The 26,893-nt window shown below is 43.4% G+C and overlaps 3 protein-coding genes across 4 annotated transcripts in view; all 3 read right to left on the bottom strand.

Annotated features, from left to right (window-relative positions):
• The window catches only part of pip5kl1 (phosphatidylinositol-4-phosphate 5-kinase-like 1), a 46,168-nt gene extending 38,453 nt beyond the window's left edge, over window positions 1–7,715 (bottom strand). Inside the window, exon 1 of the mRNA XM_088391245.1 lies at window positions 7,675–7,715. Within this exon, the coding sequence (XP_088247371.1) occupies window positions 7,675–7,677 (3 nt within the window). The 5' untranslated portion in view covers window positions 7,678–7,715. The remainder of the gene's footprint in view (window positions 1–7,674) is intronic.
• Window positions 7,716–7,789: 74 nt separating this feature from the next.
• On the bottom strand, window positions 7,790–11,941 carry dpm2 (dolichyl-phosphate mannosyltransferase subunit 2, regulatory). Its single transcript, XM_088391262.1, has 4 exons — window positions 11,830–11,941; window positions 8,844–8,933; window positions 8,308–8,410; window positions 7,790–8,164 (listed from the first exon to the last, which is right to left on the bottom strand). Exons 1-4 carry the CDS (start codon window positions 11,830–11,832, stop codon window positions 8,109–8,111), a joined length of 252 nt encoding a protein of 83 aa, XP_088247388.1. The 5' UTR covers window positions 11,833–11,941; the 3' UTR covers window positions 7,790–8,108.
• A 967-nt stretch (window positions 11,942–12,908) lies between these two features.
• Window positions 12,909–26,893, bottom strand: part of LOC148390070 (early estrogen-induced gene 1 protein-like) — a 21,804-nt gene continuing 7,819 nt past the window's right edge. For both annotated transcript variants that reach the window (XM_088391250.1, XM_088391251.1), the window contains exons 3-12: window positions 22,769–22,889; window positions 22,117–22,146; window positions 20,153–20,269; window positions 20,032–20,078; window positions 19,797–19,957; window positions 18,726–18,824; window positions 17,296–17,494; window positions 15,593–15,714; window positions 15,339–15,408; window positions 12,909–15,244 (exon numbers count right to left, since the gene is read on the bottom strand). In XM_088391250.1, coding sequence (XP_088247376.1) covers window positions 15,199–15,244; window positions 15,339–15,408; window positions 15,593–15,714; window positions 17,296–17,494; window positions 18,726–18,824; window positions 19,797–19,957; window positions 20,032–20,078; window positions 20,153–20,269; window positions 22,117–22,146; window positions 22,769–22,889 — 1,012 coding nt within the window. In that variant the 3' untranslated portion in view covers window positions 12,909–15,198. The remainder of the gene's footprint in view (window positions 15,245–15,338; window positions 15,409–15,592; window positions 15,715–17,295; window positions 17,495–18,725; window positions 18,825–19,796; window positions 19,958–20,031; window positions 20,079–20,152; window positions 20,270–22,116; window positions 22,147–22,768; window positions 22,890–26,893) is intronic.

Genomic DNA, 26,893 nt, shown 5'->3' with positions numbered 1-26,893 from the left:
TAATATCATTATTTGTGGTCTGGCCTATGAATTATTTCTGTTCTGTATGTGAAGCCAGATAGGGCCAGTGCCAGTCAGGTCTCTTCCTCCTTTGCTGCCACCTCCTACCTATAATGAGGGAGTTAGGACAGGTGTGTTTTCCTTTTGGCTTTTCTTGGTTTTGACGGAGGAGTAGTGATAGTTTTTTCAACCACTAAGATCACTAAAATCATTACTAGATTATGTTTTATTTTTCTTGTATGAAAGTCAACCCGGAGATTTATGTTTAATGTGAATAAATACCTTTTTTGGATTGAAGAACTATCTCCGCGAGTGCTTTTTGGTTTAGTGGATTTAATGCCTCCTCCTTACAAGCTACTCTTTTATTTTTTTGGTGACAATTTTTGGAATACAAGAGTAGGCAGAACACCATCGAACTCTTCAAGTACCAGATTCTGGTTGATCACCTTAAAGTCGAGGAGGCTAAGTTGATCGCCGATTCCTACCTCAACTCACCTAGGCCCTACATGGACACCATGTCCACGGTCAACGAGAAATTTGGTCAGCCACACCAACTAACTCTCAAGAAGATCGCCAGCGTCCTTGACCCCCCTGACGTTCGCCGTGGTGATACCACAGCCTTCGAGTGGTTCGCCCTTCATGTCCAATCGCTGGTTGGGCTCCTAAAGACACTGGGCGCTGATAGTGAAGCTGAACTTCGCTGTGGGTCCCACGTGGTGCAACTCCTCAGCAAACTACTGCCAGAGCAGCGAGCAGACTTCTGTCGGTGCACCTTCCAACAGGCAGGCACTACGCCTAACCTGCTTGACCTGGCTCAGTGGCTGAAGTATGAATCATGATGTCAAGACTTCGATGGGCCGACCGCATCTAGAGGGCAGAGAGAGAGGCATGCACCTAAGTCTGAGAGCCACCAAGGACAGCGGACTGTCACTGTTCTCCATTGCTCCAAGAGCCTAGAGGACACAGAGCACCCAGAGAGACCTGAAGACTAAAGGGGGGAGAGCCAGACCCTACTGCCTTTTCTGCGAGAATGAAGAGCACTTCCTCAGTCAATGTACGGAAGTCACCAAGTTGAGCAGGGAAGCACTCGTCGACTGGATAAAGGCCAATAAAAGGTGCTGGTGCTGTGCAAGACCCCACCAAGCAGCTCAGTGCGACCTGAAGAAGCTTTGCGGTCTGTGCTAAGGTTAACATCTACAGGTCCTTCACGACAGGCGGCCTAGACCTTCAAACCGCAACAACAGTCAACAGGCGAGCCCCACAACTGAGGTACTGTACGTCGACCGCCCACCAGAAGGCAACAGAGTCCTGCTAAAAGTCGTCCAGGTCATTCTTTCAAGATGGCGGCGCGTGCACACGCAGCGGCCACTCTCTGTCCCATCAGTACGGTGATTTGTTCGTCTAATGAGTGTTCGTCCGACAGTCTTGTGTGTTCGTCTCGTCCGTGCTACAAGTACAGCAGGCAGGTTCTGCTTGACATCGGCAGAAGTGGGTTTTGCGGCGTTCTGGACTTTGATGCGTCGACATTAAAGGCGCTCGGACTGCTACGTCCTGATCCGTCGCCGACCTCACCGGCTATTCCTCCCCCGGTTGGGAGTCGTCGGAAACGGTGTGCGAGGAAGCAGAAGAGGGGCAAGCGCGGAGGCGTCCGGGCCAGGCTGGCGGCCAACCCAGCGCGACCGGCGGTGCCCTCCATTCTTCTGGCGAATGTTCGATCGCTGGACAACAAAATGGATTACGTTCGCCTGCTGAGGTCTACGAACCGGACGGTGCGGAACTGCTGTGTGCTCGTGTTCACTGAGACCTGGTTGAGTGACAACATTCCGGACTCTGCGGTGCATCTGGAGCGGCTAGCGTGCTATCGGGCGGACCGTGCCATTGTACGAGGGGGAAAGTCGCGAGGAGGTGGGATATGCGTCTACATCCGAGAAGAATGGTGCCGGGACTCTGTGATGGTATGTAAGCACTGCTCGCCGCTTGTGGAGTTTGTGATCATTAAGTGCCGTCCTTTTTATCTGCCGAGGGAATTTACCGCGATTCTGCTAGTCGCGGTATACATCCCGCCTTCCAACATCGAAGGAGACAGGACCGCGGCGCTTGGCGAACTGTACCAGGCCGTCAGTGAACAGCAAACGGCGCACCCTGACGGTTTCACCATCTTCGCTGGAGACTTCAATCATGCCAACCTGAAGTCTGTTTTCCCGAGGCTTCACCAGCATGTTCCTTTTCCGACACGTGGGGACAGCTTCCTGGACCTGGTCTACTCGGTGCAAAAGGGAGCCTTCAAAGCCACCCCCCTCCCCCATCTGGGGCTTTCTGACCATCTCACCGTTTTGCTTTTGCCCGCATACAGACAATTGGTAAAGGCATCCAGGCCGGTTCGGAGGCAGGTTCGAGTGTGGCCTGAGGGTGCCTCCGATGCACTTCGTGACTGCTTCGACACCACTGACTGGGACTTGTTTAAGCAGGCAGCCACCTACAACGATTGGACGGACATAGAGGAATATACTGACTCTGTTACCTCTTACATCACGAAGTGCATCGATGATGTGACTTGCTCGAAATCCGTCGTCACTCGCGCGAACTGGAAGCCGTGGCTGACGGGGGCTGTCCTCAGACTGTTGAGGGCCAGGGACAAGGCTTTCAGAGCAGGGGATGAGGCTGGCTTGAGGACAGCGAGGGCCGACCTGTCCCGAGGCATCAAAGAAGCGAAGAAGGCGTTCTCGTGCAAGGTCTCCACCCATTTCAAGGACAGCAAGGACGCACGTAGCCTTTGGCGGGGCATTCAGACCATCACAGACTACAAGCCCGCGCCGAGGAGCTGTGAGGGTGACGTCCGCCTGCTGAACGATCTGAACCGCTTCTTTGCTCGCTTCGACGCCCAGAACAGCACTTGCCCGCTGAAGACCACTCCCCCCCCACACGAGCAGCCCCTGCGCCTCTCTGCCGACGGTGTGAGGAGGGCGCTTGCCGCTATTGACACCCGTAAGGCGGCGGGCCCTGACAACATCCCGGGTCGAGCGCTGAAGGACTGCGCTGGGGAGCTGTCGGGTGTCTTCACAGACATCTTTAACGTTTCCCTGCAGCAGGCCATCGTCCCCTCGTGTTTCAAGGCTGCCACCATCGTTCCTGTGCCGAAGAAACCTGCACCGTCCTGCTTCAATGACTACCGCCCTGTGGCACTGACGCCCATCATCATGAAGTGCTTTGAGCGGCTGGTCTTGGAGCACATCAAGTCCGTTCTCCCCCCCACCATTGACCCTTTCCAGTTTGCGTACCGTGCCAAGCGGTCCTCTGAGGATGCCATCTGCTCTGCCCTCCACTCGGCCCTCACCCACCTGGAGAGAAAGGACTCATATGTGAGGTTGCTGTTTGTGGACTTCAGCTCTGCCTTCAACACCATTGTGCCGCAGCGACTCATCTCCAAACTCGACGAGCTGGGCCTCAGTACCTCCCTCTGCAACTGGATACTGGACTTCCTCTGTCAGAGGCCTCAGGTGGTGCGTGTTGGCGACAAAATCTCCGCCAGCATCACGCTGAGCACGGGGGCCCCCCAGGGCTGCGTGCTCAGTCCCTTGCTCTTCACCCTGCTGACGCATGACTGCACTGCGACCTACAGCGACAACCACATAGTGAAGTTTGCTGACGACACGACTCTGGTGGGTCTCATCACGAAGGGCGACGAGACTCGGTACAGGTCGGAAGTTGACCTTCTGACCACGTGGTGCAGGGACAACAACCTCCTGCTGAACGTCAGTAAGACCAAGGAAATCATTGTGGACTTCCGGAAGGGTCACACAACACACCTGCCGCTGATCATCGACGGCGCTGTGGTGGAGAGGGTGAGCTGCACCAAGTTCCTGGGGGTGCACATCAGTGAGGACCTCTCCTGGTCCGCGAACACCTCGTCACTGGCAAAGAAAGCTCAGCGCCGCCTGTATTTCCTGCGGAAGCTCAGGCGTGCATGTGCTCCTCAGGCAGTCCTGTCTACATTCTACCGTGGCACCATTGAGAGCGTCCTCACCAGTTGCATCGCTGTCTGGGGTGGTAACTGCACTGAACAGAACTTGAAGGCCCTGCAGCGCATAGTGAATACGGCTGGTAAGATTATTGGTGCTTCGCTTCCCTCCCTGAAGGACATCTACACCTCCCACCTCGCCCGCAAGGCAACCTCGATTGCCAGAGATGTGAGTCACCCGGCTCACTCCTTGTTTGACCTTCTGCCCTCTGGGAAGAGGTACAGGAGCCTGCGCTCCCGCACCACCAGACTCGCCAACAGCTTCTTTCTCCAGGCTGTTAGGGCCCTGAACTCGCTACCCCCTTCTGCGTAGCGTGCGGCACTGTTGCGCTATTTTCGGGACTGTCTGCTGTACGCGTTTTTACGCTCCTCTTAATTAATTATTTATTTATTTATTGTTGTGTTATTTATTCGTTATTTATTCAGCACGCTTGTTTACTGTTTGTCTGTTGTGAGCCATGTCTTGTCACCGTGGGATAGGGGGGAACGAAATTTCGGTTTCTTTGTGTGTCTTTGGCATGTGGAGAAATTGACAATAAAGCTGACTTTGACTTTGACTTTGCCTCTTCGCCATGACAACTGTACCCTGACAACCTATGCCATCCTGGACGACGGCTCAGAAAGAACAATGCTGCTCTCAGCAGCTGCCCAAGAGCTTGGCATGCGAGGAGTGAGGGAGGACCTTCCACTGCGGACCATCCGGCAGGATGTCCAGACACTTAGTGGGTCTGCTGTGTCCTTCCGCATCTCCCTGGCTGCTGACCCAAAGACCAGCTTCAAAGTCTCCAAGGCCTTCACAGCAGCACAGCTTGGCCTGGCAGACCAGTCCTACCTGACAAACCAACTCCACAAGAGGTACCCTCACCTTATTGGACCACCAATAAGGACTTTCTACAACATCAGACCATTGGTGCTATTAGGCCCCGATCACCTACATCTGATTACCGCCATCGAACCAATCAAACTGGGCAGTCCAGGCGGACCAGCCGCTATCCGTACCAGACTGGGTTGGGCCCTGCAGGGTCCAGCAAAGTTCCTCCAGAACAATTTGGGTCCCCATCAGTGTCTGGTGACATCCGTCCTCCTGAACGATTTCGAACTGCTCAAGCACGTGGAACGACTTTGGCAACTGACACTCTCCCCTACCGGAATGAGAAGATAGTAACAAGGTCAAAACAAGATCAAGCTGCCATGGCCCTCCTCGAAGAGAAGACCACCCGCGTAAATGTAGCTGGGGTCCTTCGCTACGCCACACCTCTCCTGCGTAAAGGAGACACGCCTATCCTCCGCGCCCCGAAAGAAGCCGTCATTCCAAGCCTGTGAAGCACCGAACGGCGACTGGCGAAAGATCCAGAGCGTGCTAAGGCCTACAGCACCGAAATCCAGAAGTTGGTGGATGCAGGGTCCGTCTCCAAGCTAAACCAAGAAATCGAACAAGAAGGAGAAGTGTGGTACATCCCGCACCACATGGTGAGCCATCACGGCAAGAACAGAATCGTTTGAAATTGCTCTTATCGGTACCAAGGCCAGAGCCTAAACGATTCATTACTACCAGGGCCCACGCTTGCAGCATCACTTTTGGGAGTGTTGCTGCGCTTCCGGGAACATGCAGTTGCCCTTAGCGCAGATATTGAGGGTATGTTCCACCAAGTTCACCTCCTTCTAGCAGACCGGTCCCTACTTCGTTTGTCTGGTGTGAACTGACCAAAGATGGCCCTCCAGAGGTCTACGAGTGGCAGGTCCTCCCATTCGGGACCACCTGGAGTCCCTGCTGTGCTACATTCGCTCTACAGCAGCACGCAGTCGGACATAGCCAGCCAGAAGACGATGTGAGATCCTCCATCGAGAGATGTTTCGTCTCTACCACCGAAGAAGCGAGCCGTCTGGTAGACGGGCTAAGGGAGGTCCTATCTGCTGGAGGATTCGACCTACGCCAGTGAGCAAGTAACGTGCCCAGCGTTGTTGAACACCTACCCAAGGAGGCCAGATCTGACAGCCTCGAGCTCTGGCTCACCCACAGCGGAGCAATTTCCACCGAATCCACCCGAGGACTCAGCTGGCACTTTCGAACAGACACCATCAGCTACAAGCACCAACCCATTGAGTACGGTACGCCAACAATTCGGAATATTTACCGGGTCCTAGCCAGCCAGTACGACCCCTTAGGATTCCTTATTCCCTACATCAAATGAGCCAAGATCCTCGTTCAACGCCTTTGGGAGAAACACAGCGAATGGGACTATCCGCTCCTCTCCGAGGACCTCCTTCATGCATGGAACAGCTGGGAGGATGAGCTAAGGTTCTTGCCCAAGTCAACCTACCTAGAGCATACCATCCTGCTGCAGACGAGGTGAGCGTCATACATGAACTGCGCGTGTTCTCGGATGCTTCAGACCAAGCCTACGGCTCAGTGGCATACCTGAGAACCAGCGACAGTCAAGGCCAAGTCCATCTGTCCTTCATTCTTGCCCGCTCAAGAGTTGCCCCTGTACGTTCCCAGACTGGAACTGTGCGGAGCCGTCACAGGAGCCCAACTAGCTAAGCTCGTCGAGAGCATACCTAGAGCATACCATCCTGCTGCAGACGAGGTGAGCGTCATACATGAACTGCACGTGTTCTCGGATGCTTCAGACCAAGCCTACGGCTCAGTGGCATACCTGAGAACCAGCGACAGTCAAGGCCAAGTCCATCTGTCCTTCATTCTTGCCCGCTCAAGAGTTGCCCCTGTACGTTCCCAGACTGGAACTGTGCGGAGCCGTCACAGGAGCCCAACTAGCTAAGCTCGTCGAGAAGGAGCTCACACTGAAGATTGCCCAGACTGTCCTGTGGACTGACTCCTCAACAGTTCTGACGTGGCTGCAGTCCGAATCCTGTCGCTTCAAGATCTTCGTTGGCACGAGAGTGGCGGAGATACAAGAACTCACCAGCCTTGACTCCTGGCGCTACGTAAATTCAGAGAGAAATCCCGCAGATGACATCACAAGGGGTAAGCAACTGTATGACCTTGTGAAGCCCAACAGGTGGATCCAAGAGCCCGCATTCCTTCTCCAACCTCCTGAAGAATGGCCAGTCAGACCCTGCGCTGACCCCGAAGATGACGCCTCCGAGCTGAGAAAGTCCGTCTTTTGTGGTGTTACCACAGTCACGGCTAATGCAGCAGATACCCAGCAGCATGACGCTTGGCAAGACCTGCTGCATGCTACAGTCCAGGAGCTGCACGGGGCGGCAGATCACAGCATCAAACCCACCGCTGAAGATTACCGTAAAGCAGAGATCCTTATCTTCAAGTGATCCCAGCGTGAGAGCTTCCCCGACGAGCTGAGACTCTTGACAGCTGGTAGCCCTGTCCCGTTGAACAGTAGATTGCTCACCTTGTCCCCCGAGATGGACCAAGAGGAGCTCATTTGCGTCTGAGGTCGGCTCCGCCATGCTGAAGACCTTAACCAAACAGCAGTACACCCCATAGTGTTGGACCGGAGCCAACCCCCTGTACAGTCCTCAGGCTCCCCTACATTTCTTGTGACAACACTAGCTGGAACCTATGCCAGATGACTACGGCGGGGGACACCCTCAACCAATCGCAGGCAGGCATAAACAAATAACCATTCACACTTCAATCACACTTATGTGCAATTTGGAGTGGTCAATTGGCCTACCATGAATGTCTTGGGAATGCCGGAGGAAACCCACGTAGACACGGGGAGAACCTGCAAACCACACAGGAAGGCCAGAGCCGGATTCAAATCCACAACCTCCGCTCTATGAGGCAGATTCAAGATTGAATAATTTTTATTCGCCATGTTTGGGCGTGCCAAACAAGGAATTGGACTTCAGTACATCACAGCCTCTGTTCAACATTTAGGTGACTAACAACACTCAGGACGTGTGAAAAATGACAAATATTCTCAGACATGTGCTATTTAGTCCATCACCTTGCCACCCTTTTTGATGATTAGTTTTTATTTATTTACAAAAATACCTATTGGTAGGTAACTATTGAGGAGCATTGACAGGTAATTGGAGGGAATGATTCTATATTTATTTACAGTTCCACACTATATATAAAATCAAGAGCAATCCCATTTTGAGGTTAATTAACTTTTTTAGGTTTTTGATTCTTCCAAAGGACTATAGCAGTGAAGGCCCCTGTGGAGGAGAAAGATACGGCATTCATTAATTTATTCTAAGTTTTTAAATAAAAAAAAATGACACTGAAATTATTTTATCACATGAGAAAGTGAATGAGGCGTGTGGCAATATGCAGTGGGGAGACTTAGCACCAGGCTTACCAATACAAAGGAGCAATAGTACAGCTGCGATACCAGGCAGAATGACTGAGTATTCCCGTGGTAGAAAGTACTTGTGTAGCACATGATCAGTGTCCATGAAAGGCTGGGAAGTGGCAAGATACAAAACATTTAATTTGAAAACCTGAGACGAATCACAGACAACACATTTGAGTTAATTGAGACAACAAATTAGAGCTAGCAGGCAGGTAACAAAGAGAACTAGTCAGACCACGATTCTGCCACCAATTTATCTATGGAGGGAGCTTCTTTAGCTTGGAAGCTAATAATCTGTTTTAGAGCTTGTTTTGCTAGACGGGATTAAAATATTTTGAGATAAAGTTGCTCAAAATGAAACTTTTTATACATTGCGTTATTTATCCCATTGCGTCCATTCAAACTCTCAATTTAGATCCGTTGTCGCGAGGGAAATGGAACACTAAACTATTACAGATACAAATCGTTAATCACACATTCTGAGAGTTGTTTTAGGACATACACAGCTTTCATTGAAGTAGAACTTAAGCATCCCAACGTACCAGAACAATAACCCAGATAGAATAGTAAGTAAATAGCATGAGGCTGAAGACGATAAGACTCATGCCTGCTGCTTGATCCACTCCAGTAGCCTGGGAACAAAGTACAAAAGAAAAAAAACCTGACTCATTAATGGTTTAGCAGTGTATTTGTCTGACTTCAGTAAAGGCAGCTTGGTGTGAATATAGGAGTGGATGGTTGTGACTATAAATGTGCGCTGCAACTGACGGTGAGCAATTTAGGGTGTGCTTTGCATTTTGCTCAGAGTCAGCAAGTATATGTGACCTTGAACAGGATAGTACCAGTTACAAGAACTTAGACCTCCAAGTAAAACCATGGGTCCATGAACAACATTATATGCAAAATATGTGGTATGAATGCTGCTGGAAACCCAAATTTCCTCCCGCGGATCAATAAAGTTTCCATCCGCCCACCTGTCCATCTATCTATCCATCCAATTAATCAAAAAATGATATATACTTTTAACTGAAAGAATGGGGGGAATAGGCAACATACAAAATTGAAAATCTTGGATAAATTGAGAGGGAAAAGGAACTTGTATTTTTTGTAAACAAATGTACGAACTGGATTCGGTTGAAGTTGGGAAATTGTGTAAAATGTAAATAAAAACAAAATACAATGATTTGAAAATCCTTTTCAACCTATATTCAATTGAATACACTACAAAGGCAACATATTTAATGTTCAAACTCAAACTTTTGGGAGTGTTGCTACTATTATTTTTCAAATAATAATTAACTTAGAATTTCCGGCTGCAACCCGTGCAGTAGAAGTTGGGAAGGGCATGTTTACTACTTCGTTACATTACCTTTCCTTTTAATAACACTCAAACGTTTTGGAAGAGAGGAGACTAATTCTCTTAGCTTCTCATGTGGAATTCTTTCCCATTCTTGCTTGATGAACCGCTTCAGTTGTTCAACAGTTCGGGGTTTTCCCTGTCGTATTTTACATTTCATAATGCGCCACACATTTTCAATGGAAGACAAGCGGGCCAGGGGAGAACCTAGACTCTTTTACTTCGAAGCCACGCTGTTGTAACATGTGCAGAATGTGGCTTGGCATTATCTTGCTGAAATAAGCAGCGGCGTCCATGAAAAAGACGTCGCTTGGATGGCAGCATATGTTGCGCCAAAATCTGTATGTACTTTTCAGCATTTATGTTGCCTTCACAGAAATGTAGGTCACCCATGCCATGGGAACGAATGCACCCCCATACCATCACAGATGCTGGCTTTGCGTTGATAACAGTCCGGATGGTCCGCTTCCTCTTTGGTCCGGAGGACACAACGTTCACTGTTTCCAAAAACAATTTGACAACTGGACTCACCAGACCACAAAACACTTTTCCGTTGTGCATCAGTCCATTTTTACTGAAATTTCGGGATAGGGGGGAACGAAATTTCGGTTTCTTTGTGTGTCTTTGGCATGTGGAGAAATTGACAATAAAGCTGACTTTGACTTTGATTTTACATGAGCTCGCGCCCAGAGAACCCGGCGGCGTATCTGGATGTTGTTCATAAACGGCTTTTGCTTTGCATGGTAGAGTTTTAACGCGCACTTACTGATGTAGTGACGAACTGTATTTACTGACAGTGGTTTTCTGAAGTTTTCCTGAGCCCATTTGGTGATATCCTTTACACACTCATGTCGGTTTTTAAGGCAGTGCCGTCTGAGGAATCGAAGGTCACGGTCATTCAGTCTTGGTTTCTGGCCGTGGCGCTTACGTGCAGTGATTTCACCAGATTCTCGGAACCTTTTGATGATATTATGGACCGTAGATGTTGAGACCCCTAAATTTTGCTTTGAGAAATGTTGTTCTTAAACTGTTCAACTATTTTCTCACGCAGTTGTGGACAAAGTGGTGAACCTCGCCCCATCCTTGCTTGTGAATGACTGAGCATGTTTGGAGAGGCTCCTTTTATACCCAATTATGGTACCCACCGGTTCCCAATTAGCCTGATCACATGTGGGATGTTCCAAATAGGTGTTTGATGAGCTTTTCTCAGCTTTCTCAGTATTTTTTGCCACCTTTCCCAACTTCTACTGGACGTGTTGCAGTCATGAAATTCTAAGTTAATTATTTGGCAAAAAACAATTAAGTTTACCAGTTTGAACATCAAATATGTTGTCTTTGTAGCGTATTCAATTGAATAAGGGTTGAGAAGGATTTTCAAATTGTTGTATTTTGCTTTTATTTACATTTTACACAATTTCCCAACCTCAACCAAATCCGGTTTGTATTTGAGTTTGGCAGTGGTGCAAAATAATGTGCAAAGATGCATGCATTAAACAATTGCAGGCTGCAGATGTACTGTATGTCTTTGAAGTCTAAAAAAAATATATGTGACAATGAGGAGTTTAATGACTATCAGTGCCACATGCGATATATATATATATATATATATATATATATATATATATATATATATATATATATACCGATGGCAAGAAAGTAGTTTGCATTACAACATCTGCAAAATAATCAATATATTTTCAGATAGTTTCGGCCGTTAATATGAATATACTGGAACACTTGCATCTACTGTTATTTAGGACATTTTTAAAAGAAATGTTTCATAATTAAAACACTGCAACACATCACTACGTCATGTTTGGATGTTACTAATCAAGTTATGATGACCAAATGAAATGTTTTACATTTCGACACAAAATCTACTACAAAAGAAATCAAGAAAAATAACTATAAATTTCTGGCACATTTTGAGTTAGTCTCAAATATATTTTCCGGCTGATCGTTGGGTCTTAATTTAAAAATAGTGCCTAATTCAACTCATCCCATGAGATGTAGCATACGTGAGCACAAGATCAAAACCAATGCACCAAGAGTCCCTGTTTCAGACTACCCGAAAACTGTTCCATTTACTACAGTAAAAACAAATGTATGATTATGTGAGACCCAAAAAACGTTGCATCTTTATTCCTTCATGCTAAATTCCATCGTCTTACCATTTTTCTGACGGGCAATATATGCGGATGCTTCCTGGTTGTCTTCTTCTTTGTAAATCCGGCTGCTGAGACGTGGTTGCTAATAGCTGCTGTCCCCTCTTGGTCAATATGCAAAACGTCTACAAAGTACAGGACAGTGCTGCAGTACAATACAATATGGGAACAAAATGAGACTTCTACAAACATTATAAAACATCTCCCATTGTATTGTTTGTCTCGCATTCGAAACCTTAATTTTCAGTCGATCTCAAAAGTTTTTAAACGAATAAATGTGGGCTGAATTTTCAGATTTGGCTACATGCTGACCCAAATACCTGCCTTAATAGGTTTTATTTTGCTTGGTGTCTGTTCCCCACATCCTGTCCTCCACCACCCTTTTCCCATCAATAAACCCTGGTCCAAGCTGCATTTGGTCGCCCTGTTGCATTCCGTACGTGACATTGCCTTTTTACTGATCTCTCTGTGGGTTATGTACTTCCTGTACGTTTTAACAGATCATCAGCAAGCCAAACTCATGTATAAAACACTTGAGCCAGGCTTCAGAGCGTCTTGCTCCCTTTATTTCCAGTGTAAAACACAACGATTAAAACTGCAAATGAAACAACAAAAACACTTAGTTTCTTCCACAGTATTGTTCTTATAAACAGTAATAAAGTTATCCAACAAAACGATTATAATATACAGCCACTGCTTCCGTGAGCATGAGAGGAGAAGAATTCACCTGTATGGCGCGAGTAAGCCTAACCGTAAGGCTTACTCGCGCCTAACGTCTCTCAAACTCATGAGTTGTCAAGTCGCTTTAACGAAAATATGCGCAACTTCCGGTGCATTTCAAAATAATGTTTGGCTTCCGAACGACAAATAACCACTTGGGTATGTTTCCTTACACAGAAAACACTTCCCAGCATAACGCACACACTCAAATAAGTTTTACGTACACCTACTTTTCTAACATCAAGAAAACAATTCTGAGGGCAGAACAACCTTCATATCTTGTAATTTGTATAAAATGATTGATGATAGAGACTGGTCTTTAATTAAAATTCAATCATGCACAAATAGGGTCACAACCAACAACCTTACATCATTGATGTTATTTATTTCCCAATGTCATTTTACCCCAACGAAACCTTTAATGGTTGCGAAAAAGTAAATCATATTACAGGGGTATAAACAGCCAAGTGCAGAAGAAAGCGAATATCAGAAGAGAGAATTAAAGAAGACAATTCATCCCAAAAAAAGGTTTTCCCTCAGATTGTAAATATTGAAATCATTATTTGTCTTTCCATCTCTCAATTGACGGAGAGGGAGAGGGAGAGGGAGAGCGAGAGCGAGAGAGAGAGCAGCCTGCTGGTCTGAAAATACAAGAGATAATTCTCTAATGGAATGTATTCATATTCCAAATTTCTAATGGCTACAGAAGTCCGTTGTACAACAATTAATAGTTGAAGTACATAAATGCATCTGTAGTGTTTTTCTCTCATTTGTTTTTCTAACAAATCCTTAGCAGTATCTGATTAAAGTCTATTGCTGATCATATTTCCCCCATTAGAAGCAAGCCAAACACTTACAGACAGAATTGTATATGCATGGCCTGCATGCATGGGATGTACTGTATTACACACGCATACTGACATACACTAACACAGCAATACTGTCAGCAAACACAAATGTGTCCAGTGGAGGGAGGGTCCATTGTTTACACTGACAGTCTTGGCACATTGAAGGCTTTGTGGTGTCCCAGCCATGGGACAGGCGTTACTGTAGCTCAATACACAATTTGACAAGAGCATAATTTTAACAAACAGTTCAAAAACAAAATTGATTTTCTTGTTACATAATCAATGAGTAGCATCCCCCAACATATTGTGTCACTCAGACTCAAACTGTCAAGACATGAAAGTGCAATGTAAATTCAAGTTGAGTTTGTTGTGAAATTACTGTAGGCATGAGATTTTTTTTTAAATGTGTACATAAATACTATGCGCAAGCCATCGAAAATAGGAGTGGTTTTATGTAAATTGCACTGAAATGGGGCACAAATTCATAGGCGTCATTGTTCTGATGAGCCTCGACACCTCTCATTTTCCCTAGTTCAGTGCAAGACAACCTCAACCAAAAATAGTGGACACCTCGCGGAATGCAAGTGAGTTCTATTAGTGTTTATCATGTACATTATATTAAAGTGACTAAGGTTGAAATGATAGAGGAGCAGTTTGTCTCGTCTTTACTCTAGATGGCCTTGTCAAGCTACACTTTACATTACATTGGCTAGAAATGCATTGTCAATGTTGAGATCACAAGTCGTTTTGTACGTGAACACACATTTGAACATTAAACAAAATTGTGACCTGTGAACCGTTTAGTAATTTGCTGGTTTCATTTGAAAAGAATGAAAACATAACGTTAAGAGAGCATTTAGATATAGTACAGAGATACATATGGCCTGCCATATGATCCTTTGAAAAAAAGACATTTGAATAAAAGAAAAAAACATGTTTGCCATTTATCCTGTAATGTGCATTGCCTTTAAGAGGTTCTAACAATTCTCTTAGATGTGTGCTAAATTGGAGCATGGATCACGTAACAATATAGAACTGAACAGAAGCTTAGAGGCCAGTTGAATGGACATTACTACCTACAACATACTACCTAATCTTGCCTGATTTGATATCTGCTTTTAGTTCCTTATATAGGATTCATCTGATCTGTTTTTTAAATAGGCTCAGTGTTAAAATTATGTATCGCAAATTATTGGAAATATAAATCGTAGGTGTGTATAAACTCCTAGAAGTCTGAAAAAGCATAAGTCATCATTTTGTCAGTGTTCTACTAAGTGAAAAGTTCAAGTAATTGGATGATTTCGATGTCATTTAAAACAAATTAATGAAGAAATTATAACTGATTTACCCTAAATTAGCTTAAATAAAATGTGTTTAACTATTGTACAGCCTTGAAAGCTTGTTATATTTAATTTGAGTTAAATTTGCATAATGGTAAATAAATAGTCTGTTCAAAAGAAAAATTAAATTATTGCTATAAATGTTTCACAATCAAGGATACTGTAACTCTTTGACATTCAACAAGGCTCATCAGGCTCTTGTACTTAATAACCTTTCTTTATGTAATTATATTTACACTGCTTGTCCTTATTGGGGACGTGCTAACCAAGACATCACTATGCTGTTGTATATCATACGTAGCTGTTGTTGTTTTTTAAATTCAGGCTTGGGACATGGAATCGAACCAACCTGCACAGCGGCACGTACCACTACAGATTTGCACATACAGTACTTGTACACACAGTCACATACAATCTGATGCTTGAGAATCCTGATTCATCATGCTGCAGACGTGATGTTGCATCGTTCAATGCGTCGCAATGACCACAGCTTCAAAGACACCAGGTGTTACTCTGAAGGCACACATGAAGAAATTTATTGTACATTTTTGATTAAATAGTGGGTCATTTTTGGTGAGATATGAGAGAAAAACAGACAACAGTGTACCTGTTGGAGCGTTGTGCCCCACTGAGTGTTGTGGTCCCGTCTTTGCTGACAAACAATTGCAAGTTGCTGTCTGGAAGGGAGCGTGTTATTTTTACTCATGATTGCATTTTACAGCAATGAACTTATAAGCACTGCAACCAAAACTGCAAAGATTACACATTATCTCAGGAAGTAATACAAACACAACACTAAAGGTATTTATTCAAGGTCCTATTAGAGTAAATTTCAATCCCAGAAAGAGCAAGAGCCCAAACCTTCATTGTTGCTTTTGTCTGAAAAATTCTGACTACGAACAATCTTTTCCACTATGTCATCAGCATCAATGCGGGTATCATCCACACAGCTATGCTGCTTCTCCATCATGTCATTCTTCCTTCTGTGCAACACAACAAATAGAAGTTTTATATCTTTACATCTTTATCTCTACACTTTGAATTAGCATAAACAGCTGATGTATGAGTCAAAGCTCATTATACAGTGGTAATGTCCTGAAATTTCGGATGGCTGAAAAAACTCTCAGAAATTCAAATTATCATTTTGAATGTCATCACATATCATGCAGGGTAACTTCAGTGGACATCCTGTTTTTGTTCAGTTTTTGTTTTTTCCCCGACTCGTGACGATAGTGACAAGGAGAATTTGTGAATTGTATTTGCAATATTTATGACTGGCTTACATGTATTTACATATTTGTGATGTTTGACACGAATTACATCGAGTGAAGATGTAGACTGCTTCATTGGGTTCTTTAGCTAACCGAAAACTAGCTAGCCACTGAATGCTTAGCTGCCGCATGCTTGTCAGTTGCGCTCAAGATGATTAACATATGTTGGATTTTATACTGTTAATATTCAATTGCATTAATGTGATTTGCATGTGGTTTTTAAAAAGTATGTAAAATATTTCTTTGAAAATTAAAAATTGAAAGTAAAATACCATTGTAAAGCTAGGCCTGGCTGCATTATACATTTTCTTGAAATTTAAATGCAATTAATCACATGAAACAAGACTTTTACATAGCATCAAGCTTGTGAAAGTTGTTAGATGTGGTTTTTCATCCAGTTTCTAATCTTGTGAAAACTTTTTTGTTGTTGAAGCCCATCAGTCTACTAGTTCTTACTGATGGCCACTGATTTTTAGTCAGTATCACATCTCCGCTCCTCAGTGGCGCCGATCGCCACGCGGAGTGGAGCTTATCCATGCCTTCTCCTTGCTAGCCTCGTGTGTCACATTGCGTGTTTTGTTGTCATGGTGTCCATTTGCATCTCTGTCCCGCGTCTGTGCTCTCGCCCCCGCGTCTGTGCTCTTGCCCCTCCCCGCCTGTGTCCCCGCCATAATCATTGTAATCACCGTCACCTGCCCCTCGTTGCCCATCTTGTATTTAAGCCCTGTCCGCGTGTCACTTCCTGTCGGATCATCCTGTTTACCCCGTTTCTCTCATTTCCCCTGTTTACTCTGTCTGCGTCTTCCCACGTCTGGTTCCCGTCCGTTTCTGCTGCCCGTACGTTGCCATGTTCTTCTGCCTGTTTGTTCCCATCATCATGTCCTTCACCACCCTTTTCCTTTCAATAAACCTTGGTCCAAGCTGCATTTGATCGCCCTGCTCCATTCTACACGTGACAGTCAGACAGAAAGCCTTGAAGAAAGACTGACATACTTTCTGATAAGCCACAGATGTCTCTTGCAATACTGAAATTGAATGACAGGTCAATGGGACTGTGGCTTGATAAAACTATATTATGGAACTGAGAACTTTTACAAGCAACAAGCTCACGTCAATGTTAAACACACTGAAAATGTATACTTTCCCCAGACTCGAAAAATTCTTGAGGAATGTCAAAAATGTGAATTTACACATTCTTGGGGAGTCTAACCCTTGGTCCCAGTGGGAGAGAAATGTGGTTGATATTCTACAGGATCTGGGTTTGTTTGCAAAAAGCAGAGCATGTGTTATCACCTGGATGATCTATTAGACATGATGGCAGCTACGGAGGGTAGTGGAGGCCTTTCTGGTTTGGTGGGAGTTCCTTGCTGTTGTGTTGGGGTGGAGGGATATGGCAGTGCAAACCCACATGAAGCATTGCTGCTGGAAGAGGTGTTTCGATGGTGACTGAGATCAGTCAGGCTGGAGGAGCGAGAGTGACCTGTGCTGTAACCTAGAGTAGGAGACAAGCTTTGACCTTTAACAACCACTTAACTGGTTATTTCTGATAAAAAGTTAGGTTTAACTAAGCAATGTAATATAAACAGTAATACGGAGTTATAACATTTTCTGGGGCGTGCTGGAACCTATCCCAGCAGTCATCAGGCAGTAGGTGGGAGACACCCTGAACTGGTTGCCAGCCGATCGCAGCCATCCGCATTCACACTCACACCTATGGCCAATTTGGAGTGCTCAATCGGCCTACTATGCATGTTTTCGGGAAATGGGAGGAAACCGGACTTCCAGGGGAAAACCCACTCAGACACGGGGAGAACAAAAAACCCACACGGGCACGGGGAGAACATGCAAACTCCATACATGGAGGGTCGGAGGTGGAATTGAACCTGCACTCTCTAAACTGTGAGGCGGACATGCTTACCAGTGCCCCATCGTGCCGCCCTTTTATTGTAACATTAATATTACAAACTGGTTTCAAGGGTAGATGAGATCATAAGACTTTTATATTTCAGGTACCTCAGTGGAAATATGTATAATGGTACCTCAGAGTTTAACAACAATCTGCTCTGTGATGTTCATTGAACATTCAACACACAATTTGTCATTGAAATCAATTTGTATTAACAGTATATTCTTCTGTAATGGTTCCAGAGTCCAAACTATTTCCATCATAAAACAATTAACAGCGCAGTTCATTTTAATACAAGAACAGTGGTACAGCGTTTGATTTACCTTAATTTACATATTAAATTTTGTTTACCATGTTTAATTTGTCCCATGATTGAACTTCTCATTTGAATTGTTTGCGATTTTCACCATAAAATGTGTTGATTTATTATTTTGATCATGTTGATCATTTATCTGTTCCTCCACATTCATAAATATTTTTTTGTTTATTTTTACTGAAGAAAAAAAATAATAAACCCAATAATGTAAAATGTTATATTGCAACTATTGAGTTGGTGGTACTTAGAGTAGACGGTGTCCCTTTGAACCAGTCATTACCTTCAAAAGTCAACAGCAGACTTGGAAGGCTACAGAACTCATCCCCTTAACACTTCGTAAGTTCACATGCTCAAGACCACTTCATTACCCAGTGCAGAGAAGGCCACAAGAAACATTGCCATAAATAACCGGGTAAAATAATGCTTAACAGAGCATCACAGATCTTTACAAAAGAAAGTACAATTCCTGACATTGGTCAGAGAATAAAGAAGTTGTCTGACCTGATATCTTGCTGTGCTGGCTGGCAAAGCTGGAGTTGCGGAAATGACCAGTGTGAAAGACCTCATCTGGGTTGGAGACATTGCCCTCATCAGGCTGTCCTGCAGCCCAAACATATAGTGGGGTTAGGGGAGGGTAGTCAGACAAAGTCTTGCAAAAATATATTAAGATTAACATCCCTCCATACTAGTACTAGACATATCAGGTTTACAGTGAATACAAAGAAATAGAAAAACAAAACCCTGAAGATCTGAGTTTCTTTGCACAACAAATGTGGCATTAAAATTAGCATATAACATGTATTCCGGACTATAAGTCACATTTTTTTTCATAGTTTGGCCGGGGGTGCGACCTATACTCAGGAGCGACTTATGTGTGGAATTATTAACTCACTATATCATTTCACATGTTATTTTCACACTAAATCGCATGAGGGCGCTCTAGGCCTGTGGAACAATTGGAACTGCAATTGACTGTGAGTCTGATGTAAGCCACGTAGAAGAGGAAGCGCTGCGTCTTCTACTTCTGGGGTTAGCGGAGTTGTTTATAAATGACACAGAGGATGAAGATTTCGTTGGATTTAATGATTTGGAGTGATATGGATGGTTCGATAAAGTTATTTGAATAACTCTTAATATGTTACGTCTCTGTTACGTCTCTGTTCCTCGTTTATGTGTTTATGTAACGTTAGCATACCTTATCGTTCAGCCTGTTGTTGTCTATTCATGTCTATTCTTGGTGTTGAATTTTGTCAAATAAATATCTGCCAAAAATGTGACTTATACTCCAGTGGGACTTATATCAGTATTTTTCTTCTTTATTATGCATTTTATGGCTGTTGCGACTTCTACTCTGGAGCGATTTATATTCCGGAAAGTACGGTAATTGGATTTAGACAAATGTGTGTGACTGAATCAAGAAGCTTTACATTATGAGTATATGTCAGCAAATTCTGTGAGACCAAGTCCTGGCAGAGGTTGATTAAGACAACAATCATCCTATGGAAAAGCTCATGAGATTCTACATCATGCTAAAAGTAGAACTGAATGTTTATGTGTGTACAGAGCAGTTACCTAAGCTCCGAACTGATGTCTGTCTAGGTTTAAAAGCACAAGGTCCCTCCAAAATTGTGCTGAGTGGTTGTATTTTGACATCAGTGCTATCACCCTTACAGTCCAGCTGCAGGGTGGGATCCTCATCTCTGACCAAGACAGATTTTGCTGTGCTGGGAGGCCTGTTAATAAAAAACACACATTATTTTTTAAGGAACCGGAGGGGAATTGCTCTGTGACAGAAATAAAGACGTACATTTTAAAGCATGGATCTCCAGACAAGAGCGCCATCCCAATCATTACCTAATGAAAAGATGGAAAAGACTTGAATAATTCAGTGAATTTGCTGAGCTGACTAGAATGAGTGTCTACCTTACCTTGAGAATTGAGTTGTCCTGGCGGGTATTTTTTGTGTCATAGCCCTCCAGGATGCAGCAGCGAACTGTGGAACCAGAGCCCGCAAATTCTGCAATGTTCAGATCAGCAAAACCAAGCTGGACATAGTAACACAAGCAGATTAGAGGAAAGTAAACAACTGAACATTTATGATGGAATCATGAGCACATACCACAAAATTTAGGCCTTATGAATGGAATCTTGTTGAATCTTATTTTGTTCTTATTTCATATAGAAGGTTAGGGTTAGTTCCGTGTTTGTTCCTTTTCGGAGTGTAATTCTGTCCATGTACGTATATAATGTCTTCACATAACTGTGTTCAAATGAGTCTCATTCATTATATTTTGAGGTAAAACCCAATATTACACGTTTTAAGTCTACACCAAAAATAAAAAATAGTCATCCTATCCGAATAGATTTGGAAAGAATATATTGTGATTTATGTGAATTGCCAATTATTTTGTCTTTTCTATTATATTATGATCTGTTCCAACCAGGGATGTGGACTCGGTCGGATTTTTGCACCGAGTCCGGCCTCTTGACCACCAAGTCCGAGTCCGTGTCCGAGTCCGGCTGTCCATTTTTTCTGTTAATTCATGTGACTGCTTAGTCTTTATTCAAGGCTAATTTAGATCAAAATCAAAATAATGATATAAGCTGGGTGACATAATCATCCTTGACATTGGTACATAATGTAAACATTAGCCTAAGTGCAACTCAGCGTGGCCGCATTGATCGTAAGCAGGGCTGTGGACATTATTCCTACGCGCATTCTCAGCAGCATGATGGAAATGAAATTGAACGTTTTTTTTTTTTTTATTGTCGGACTCGGTGGACTCGGTCAAAATCAGCACCGAGTCCGAGTCCGGCAAAAATGACCGAGTCCGAGTCCGGCAAAAATGACCGAGTCCGACCGAGTCCAAGTCCCCGAGTCCGAGTCCACAGCCCTGGTTCCAACAGTTACATGCTTTTGTAGATCAGAGTATTTGCTGAGGTTACTCAAACTCGCATGAGATTGTTAGTTCTAATTAGTAGGGAATCATCATTGAGGTAAAATCATTATATTATATTAAATTCTTGAGCATTGTGTAACTCACCATACAATTTACTGTCTCAACAGTATTCTGCTAGACTGGACCTGCTCAGGTTCATTTGTTACCACACAGTCAAAACATCACACTTATTACCTCTTAGCTGTGTCATAATGCCTTAACCCTACCTTTTACCACTGGGAACATTGTAAGAGTATGTTTTATGAAGGAACCATAAAACATTTCAATATGTTAGCTAAGACTTATGTGCTACTGTTTTATATTACTGTATTTTCTGGACTATAAGTCACAGTTTCTTTCATAGTTTGGGGTGCGACTTATACTCAGGAGCGACATGTGTGAAATTATTAACACATTATATCATTTCACATTTTATTTTCACACTAAACCGCATGAGGGCTCTCTAGGCCTGTGGAATAATTGGAACGTCAACTGACGATGAGTCTGACGTAAGCCACAAAGAAGAGGGAGCGCTGCATCTTGTACTTCCGGGGTTAGCAGAGTTGTTTATAAGTGACACTGAGGATAAATATCTTGTTGGATTTAAAAATTTGGAGTGATGCGGACGGTTCGATAAACTTCTTAGCAAGTTATTTATACTATAGTTTTTTTAATAACTCAATATGTTACTTCAGGCACGTTCTCAGTTCCTTATGTGTTTATGCAACATTAGCATACCGTACCGTTCAGCCTGTTGATGCCTATTCTATTTTATTTTAAATTGCCTTTCAAGGTGACATGTCTGTTAGGTGTTGGATTTTATTAAATAAATTTCCCCCAAAAATGTGACTTATAGCGGTGCGACTTATGTCTTATGTCTTTTTCTTCTTTATTATACACGACTTATAACTTATAGTCCGGAAAATACAGTTTTGTAGATCAGGAGTCTTTACCTTTGAAAAGGCCTTTCCTCCTTTAAGCTCCTGCAAAGATAAATATAAAATGATCAAAATATAACAAGGGTCCATTAAATACACACAATGGCCAACCACATTATTTTGAGACTTGTTGTCAATGTGATTTAACTTAATTTTATGGATGTCATAATTTCTCAGTGAATTTTAATTGTGATAGCAATGATATTGAAGATGATGTGGTAATACTGTGCTATTTGACAAATCCTTTGTGTACACCAGGCCTTAAAAACCAGCAAGTTACACAGACGGTATGTACCTGGCAGACATCAAGTAAAGTCCAAACATTAACTAAACATACGTAATCTAACTAAAAGACAAAACCATAACACATTTTTTCCTGAGAAGAAAAGTAATGTGCCTATTTGAAAGTTGTGTTTTTTCAGCCATGGTGTCGATTAGAAGGACAGAAATTATCCTTGAAATGAAAAAGCCTTGAAAAGTTAAATGCCAGATTAAAACAGGGACCATGAGAGAAGTGCCACTGGACAGTGAAAAAGAAATTAAACCTCAAAACCTTCACTGTTACCTAAAGTTTCACCCCATAATTGTGAACCACTCACTCTTCACTTAATATCTGGATATATAGTTTAGATTTTAAAAGATGTAAGATGATGAAAATGTAATTTACCTTGCGTACAGAAACCCTACAGATGCAGGGTTCCAATATGCCTGTGACTGGATTAGCGCTCATTTTACACACAAAGGAAAATTTCTTCCCCCATCGGACAGAATTCTGTTGCACCTCCTCCCTGTGGACAGACACACATGAAATGCGTGACAAAGCACAACACGAATGAACAAAATGACACAGGTCTAAAATTCTTTTCAAACAGGCACTGCAGATGTGAATTGCAAAATGTAACATTTACTATATTCTGTGCATCAGCGATGTGCGGTCAGAGGAGGCAAGGGAGGCCACGCCTCCCCTGCCATCATGAAAAGACTGCAGAAAAGATAATTGGAATCAACCTCCCATCTATCCAAGACTTGTACCTGTCCAGGACCAGGAAACGTGCAAGTAACATCTCAACAGACCCTTCGCACCCAGGTTGCAGCCTGTTTGAACTACTCCCCTCCGGACGCCGTTATAGAGCTCTGTACACTAAAACCAGCAGACACAGAGACAGCTTCTTCCCCCAGGCTGTCGCTCTGATGAACTCACACCACTCTTAGAGTCTCAGAGTCATGACTGTGCAATAAAATCCCGCTTTCCACACCTTTTTTGTCTACACTGTTTGCACTATGTGTCCTCTCTGCATCCATTGCAGCCTCGTCATCCTAGAAGAGGGACCCTCCCATCTGTGGTCTCTTCTCAAGGTTTCTCATTTCCCCTAGCTGGAGTTTTGAGTTTTTCCTTGCCCTCTTGGGAGTTTAAGATCAGTTTAAGATCAGGGGATGTTTGGAATATCTTTCATTTTTCACATGTTGTTGTTAGTCACCTAAATGTTGAACAGAGGCTGTGATTTACCGAAGTCAAATTCCTTGTTTGGCACGCTCAAACATGGCAAATAAAAAACTCTTGAATCTTGAAGGGGAAAAAACAAATTCAATTGTTTTTAATATAAAGTCATTTTCCTTTTAATTTTAGTAGTTTTGTATCATTTTGAACCAAAATCGCTGAATTTTTATAGTTATGTTAAAACCGAAGACGAGTCGCTCGGAGGAGCCAACTTCCTGCCTTGCCTCCACTGAGGATTGCGTAATCACACGGCTGCCTATTCTGACAGGCTATGCAGTTAGACTGAACTGCTGTCTGTCTCTATGTCGCTGTTTAAGTGTTCAAACACTGTGGCTATATTAACTAATTTCCGTAGTTAAGCTGATGTATATAATTAGTGTTTTTTGTAATCTGTAACGTCGTGTTTCTTTAGATGAACTAAACGGCTTTGAAAAGAGACCTTACGGAGGCAACGAAAAAAAGGTTCTACAGCCTTATGGCAGGGAACGCTACTGATCCCGGATCAAACGGAGTGGTACGCATGATCGAAAACAAGTTTTTGATTCCATGTGCTTTATTGAGTGTTTTTATGTGTGAAGACTGCTGATGTGAGATTTTAATTAAAATAGTTCAAATTAAATAATGAATAAGCCACTCTAGAGCAGCGTTCCCCAACCTTTTTAGTGACACGGTTAGGTTTCAGACAAATGTTACCTGGGGGACACGTCAGTGCCTCCCCAGTAATGAACCTCACCGCGTGTCACTGCTGTGCATATAATGAGATAATTAAAGACCTTTTTATTGGATTTCATTCCACCGATGAGTATTACCCACTCTCGTAGTCACAGCAGTGCAAATGGAAATGAATGGCAAAATAACAAGCAGAATTTATTTTAGGAATTTGGGAGTAAGCAGAGCAAAATGTGGCCTCATGGGAATGTAGCCCATCCTCCTCAGCCTGCAAACAGATTTTTCAAACTAAACTAATAAATGAGAGCCAGAGGAAGAATCCACCCCAATGCCCAAATTGAAGCAATGTTACTAGAAAGAAAGAGGTCATTGGTGAGCAAATGTCACAAAACACACACACTGCTGGAAAAGCCTTTTGGCTTTTCCCAGCAGAGTGGTGAACTGTGGTGTTATCTCTCCCTGTCAAGATCATGTTGGAGGACATATGAACAAATGTCCACATGAAAAACTTCCAGATCTCGACATGAGCTGCACTTTACAGTAATTTCACAACACAGTGCGGACTCTTGAAAGACAGAAACATATCACAGAAGTTCTATGAAGTGCCAATGTATGGTTAATCAAACTTATTTATGTTTAATCAAACTGAAAACAATGATTGGTGCATTGTTTTAATATTTTCATGGTTTACCGTATTGGCTCGAATATAAGACGGTGTTTTTTGCATTGAAATAAGACTGAAAACTGGGGGTTGTCTTACATTTGGGGTCTAGACATTATACCCATTCACAACGCTAGATAGCATCAGATATCTTTAAAGCGAATGCTGAATTTAACTCCCCAGGCCAAAGCGAACCCCAGTCACAAAGAATAAAAATAAAAATAGCGGTAGCATGAAGAATAAAAATAAAAAATAGCAGTAAGAAAGAAAAGAGAAAAAAATAAGATATAAGATAACAGATAATAGAGAAACTGTTAGAAAGGTTCCTATGTTGATGTTAAAATGTTGGACAGTTATGCCACCGCGCCTTAAGTCTCGCGTGAGTTACCTCAGCTTATCGCGGTTGTTCAAGCTTGTGCGCAGCAGTAAGTTAAAACTTGCTGGTATCGACTGAGTGTATTGCTGCGATCGTGTGTGTCTTTGACACAAAGTGAGTACCGTAATTTTCGGACTTTATGCCGCACCAGACCATAAACCGCACCAGACTATAAGCCGCACCGGACTATAAACCGCACCAGCTAAAATTCGGGGATATTTTAGTTTTTTTTCTTGTACACGCTGCACCGGACTATAAGCCGCATGTGCGCATGAGTTATTTACAAAAAAAGATAGTACACAGAAAGCTTTTTTAAAGTTTTAATAACATACTTTAACATGTCTTTCTAAACGCTGCCTGTGACGCAGCAGTAGTACCGCGGCAATATGGAAGTGTGCACGCGAGTTATTTACAATGAAAGACGGTACACAGAAAGCTTTTTTTAAAGCTTTAATAACATATCTTAACATTTCTTTCCAAACACTGCCTGTGACGCAGCAGTTATACCGCAGCAACATGGAGGTAACACAACACTAATAAGGCTGGGTTAAAAAAAACATACCGGTAAAAGTCATTGAGAAGCGGCGGTAACACAGCAGCAACACGTTAGCACAGCACTAACAGGGCTGGTTAAAAAAAAAACAAAAAAAAACAGTAAAAGTAAAAAAATAAAAAAGCCGTCTTCATCTTCCTCCTGTGCACTGAAACCATTGAAGTCTTCCTCCTCAGTGTCCGATTGGAATAGCGTAAGATCTCCTTCACCACACACTTTCTCAGTCTCCCTTTCGTCGTTGCTTTTATGCATTTCTTCTTGCATTTTGCATGATGTTCATGCTAATTTAATTCATGCACAAAGCGCTAAGTTACATTAAACTACACGTATAGCTCCAGAGGAGACGTGACTGGGAAATAAAGAAAAGGGTGACGTAACACGATGTCATCAACAATGGGCCAAATCGACTGCCTTTAACTTAAAAGCGGTATGATATGCATTTCTTTTGTCCCCCATAATGACGGTTTGTGTATAAAAGCTTCCTTTCAGTAATGTCCGTCTTGATTTCATTCCGTCTCTTCTTTGTGTGAATTATACGGCACTATTTGCCTGGCGGATGGACATGCGATCAACACACCACTTTTCTCCCCAGTGCCCGTGTCACATATCCCTCCGCTCAGCAAAGCGGGGCCGAACAACAGCGGTCCACAGCCTTTTACAAGTGTATAAAAGTGATCAAGTCATCACAAAAATCACGGGAAAAAAAATCCTATATAAGCCGCAGGGTTCAAAATTTGAGAAAAACGTTGTGGCTTATAGTCCCAAATTTACGGTATATACATTTCAGTGATGTGGGGTGAGGTTCATGACTGGGGGGGCACGTCACCCCCCGGTAACATTTGTCTGAAACCTAACCGTGTCATAAAAAAGGTTGGGGAACGCTGCTCTAGAGTGGCTTATTCATTATTAAATTTGAACTATTTTAATTAAAACCTCATATAAGCAGTCTTCACACAAAAACACTCAATAAAGCACATGGAATCAAAAACTTGTTTTCGATCGTGCATACCACTCCATTTGAAAAGACATGCTCCG

Source organism: Syngnathus floridae, chromosome 12 (genome assembly GCF_059516105.1).
Source record: "Syngnathus floridae isolate MCC-2025c chromosome 12, RoL_Sflo_1.0, whole genome shotgun sequence".
Taxonomy (NCBI): Eukaryota; Metazoa; Chordata; class Actinopteri; order Syngnathiformes; family Syngnathidae; genus Syngnathus; species Syngnathus floridae.
The sequence above is the reverse complement of the archived record's forward strand: the minus strand, read 5'-3'. Positions and strand labels throughout refer to the sequence as shown.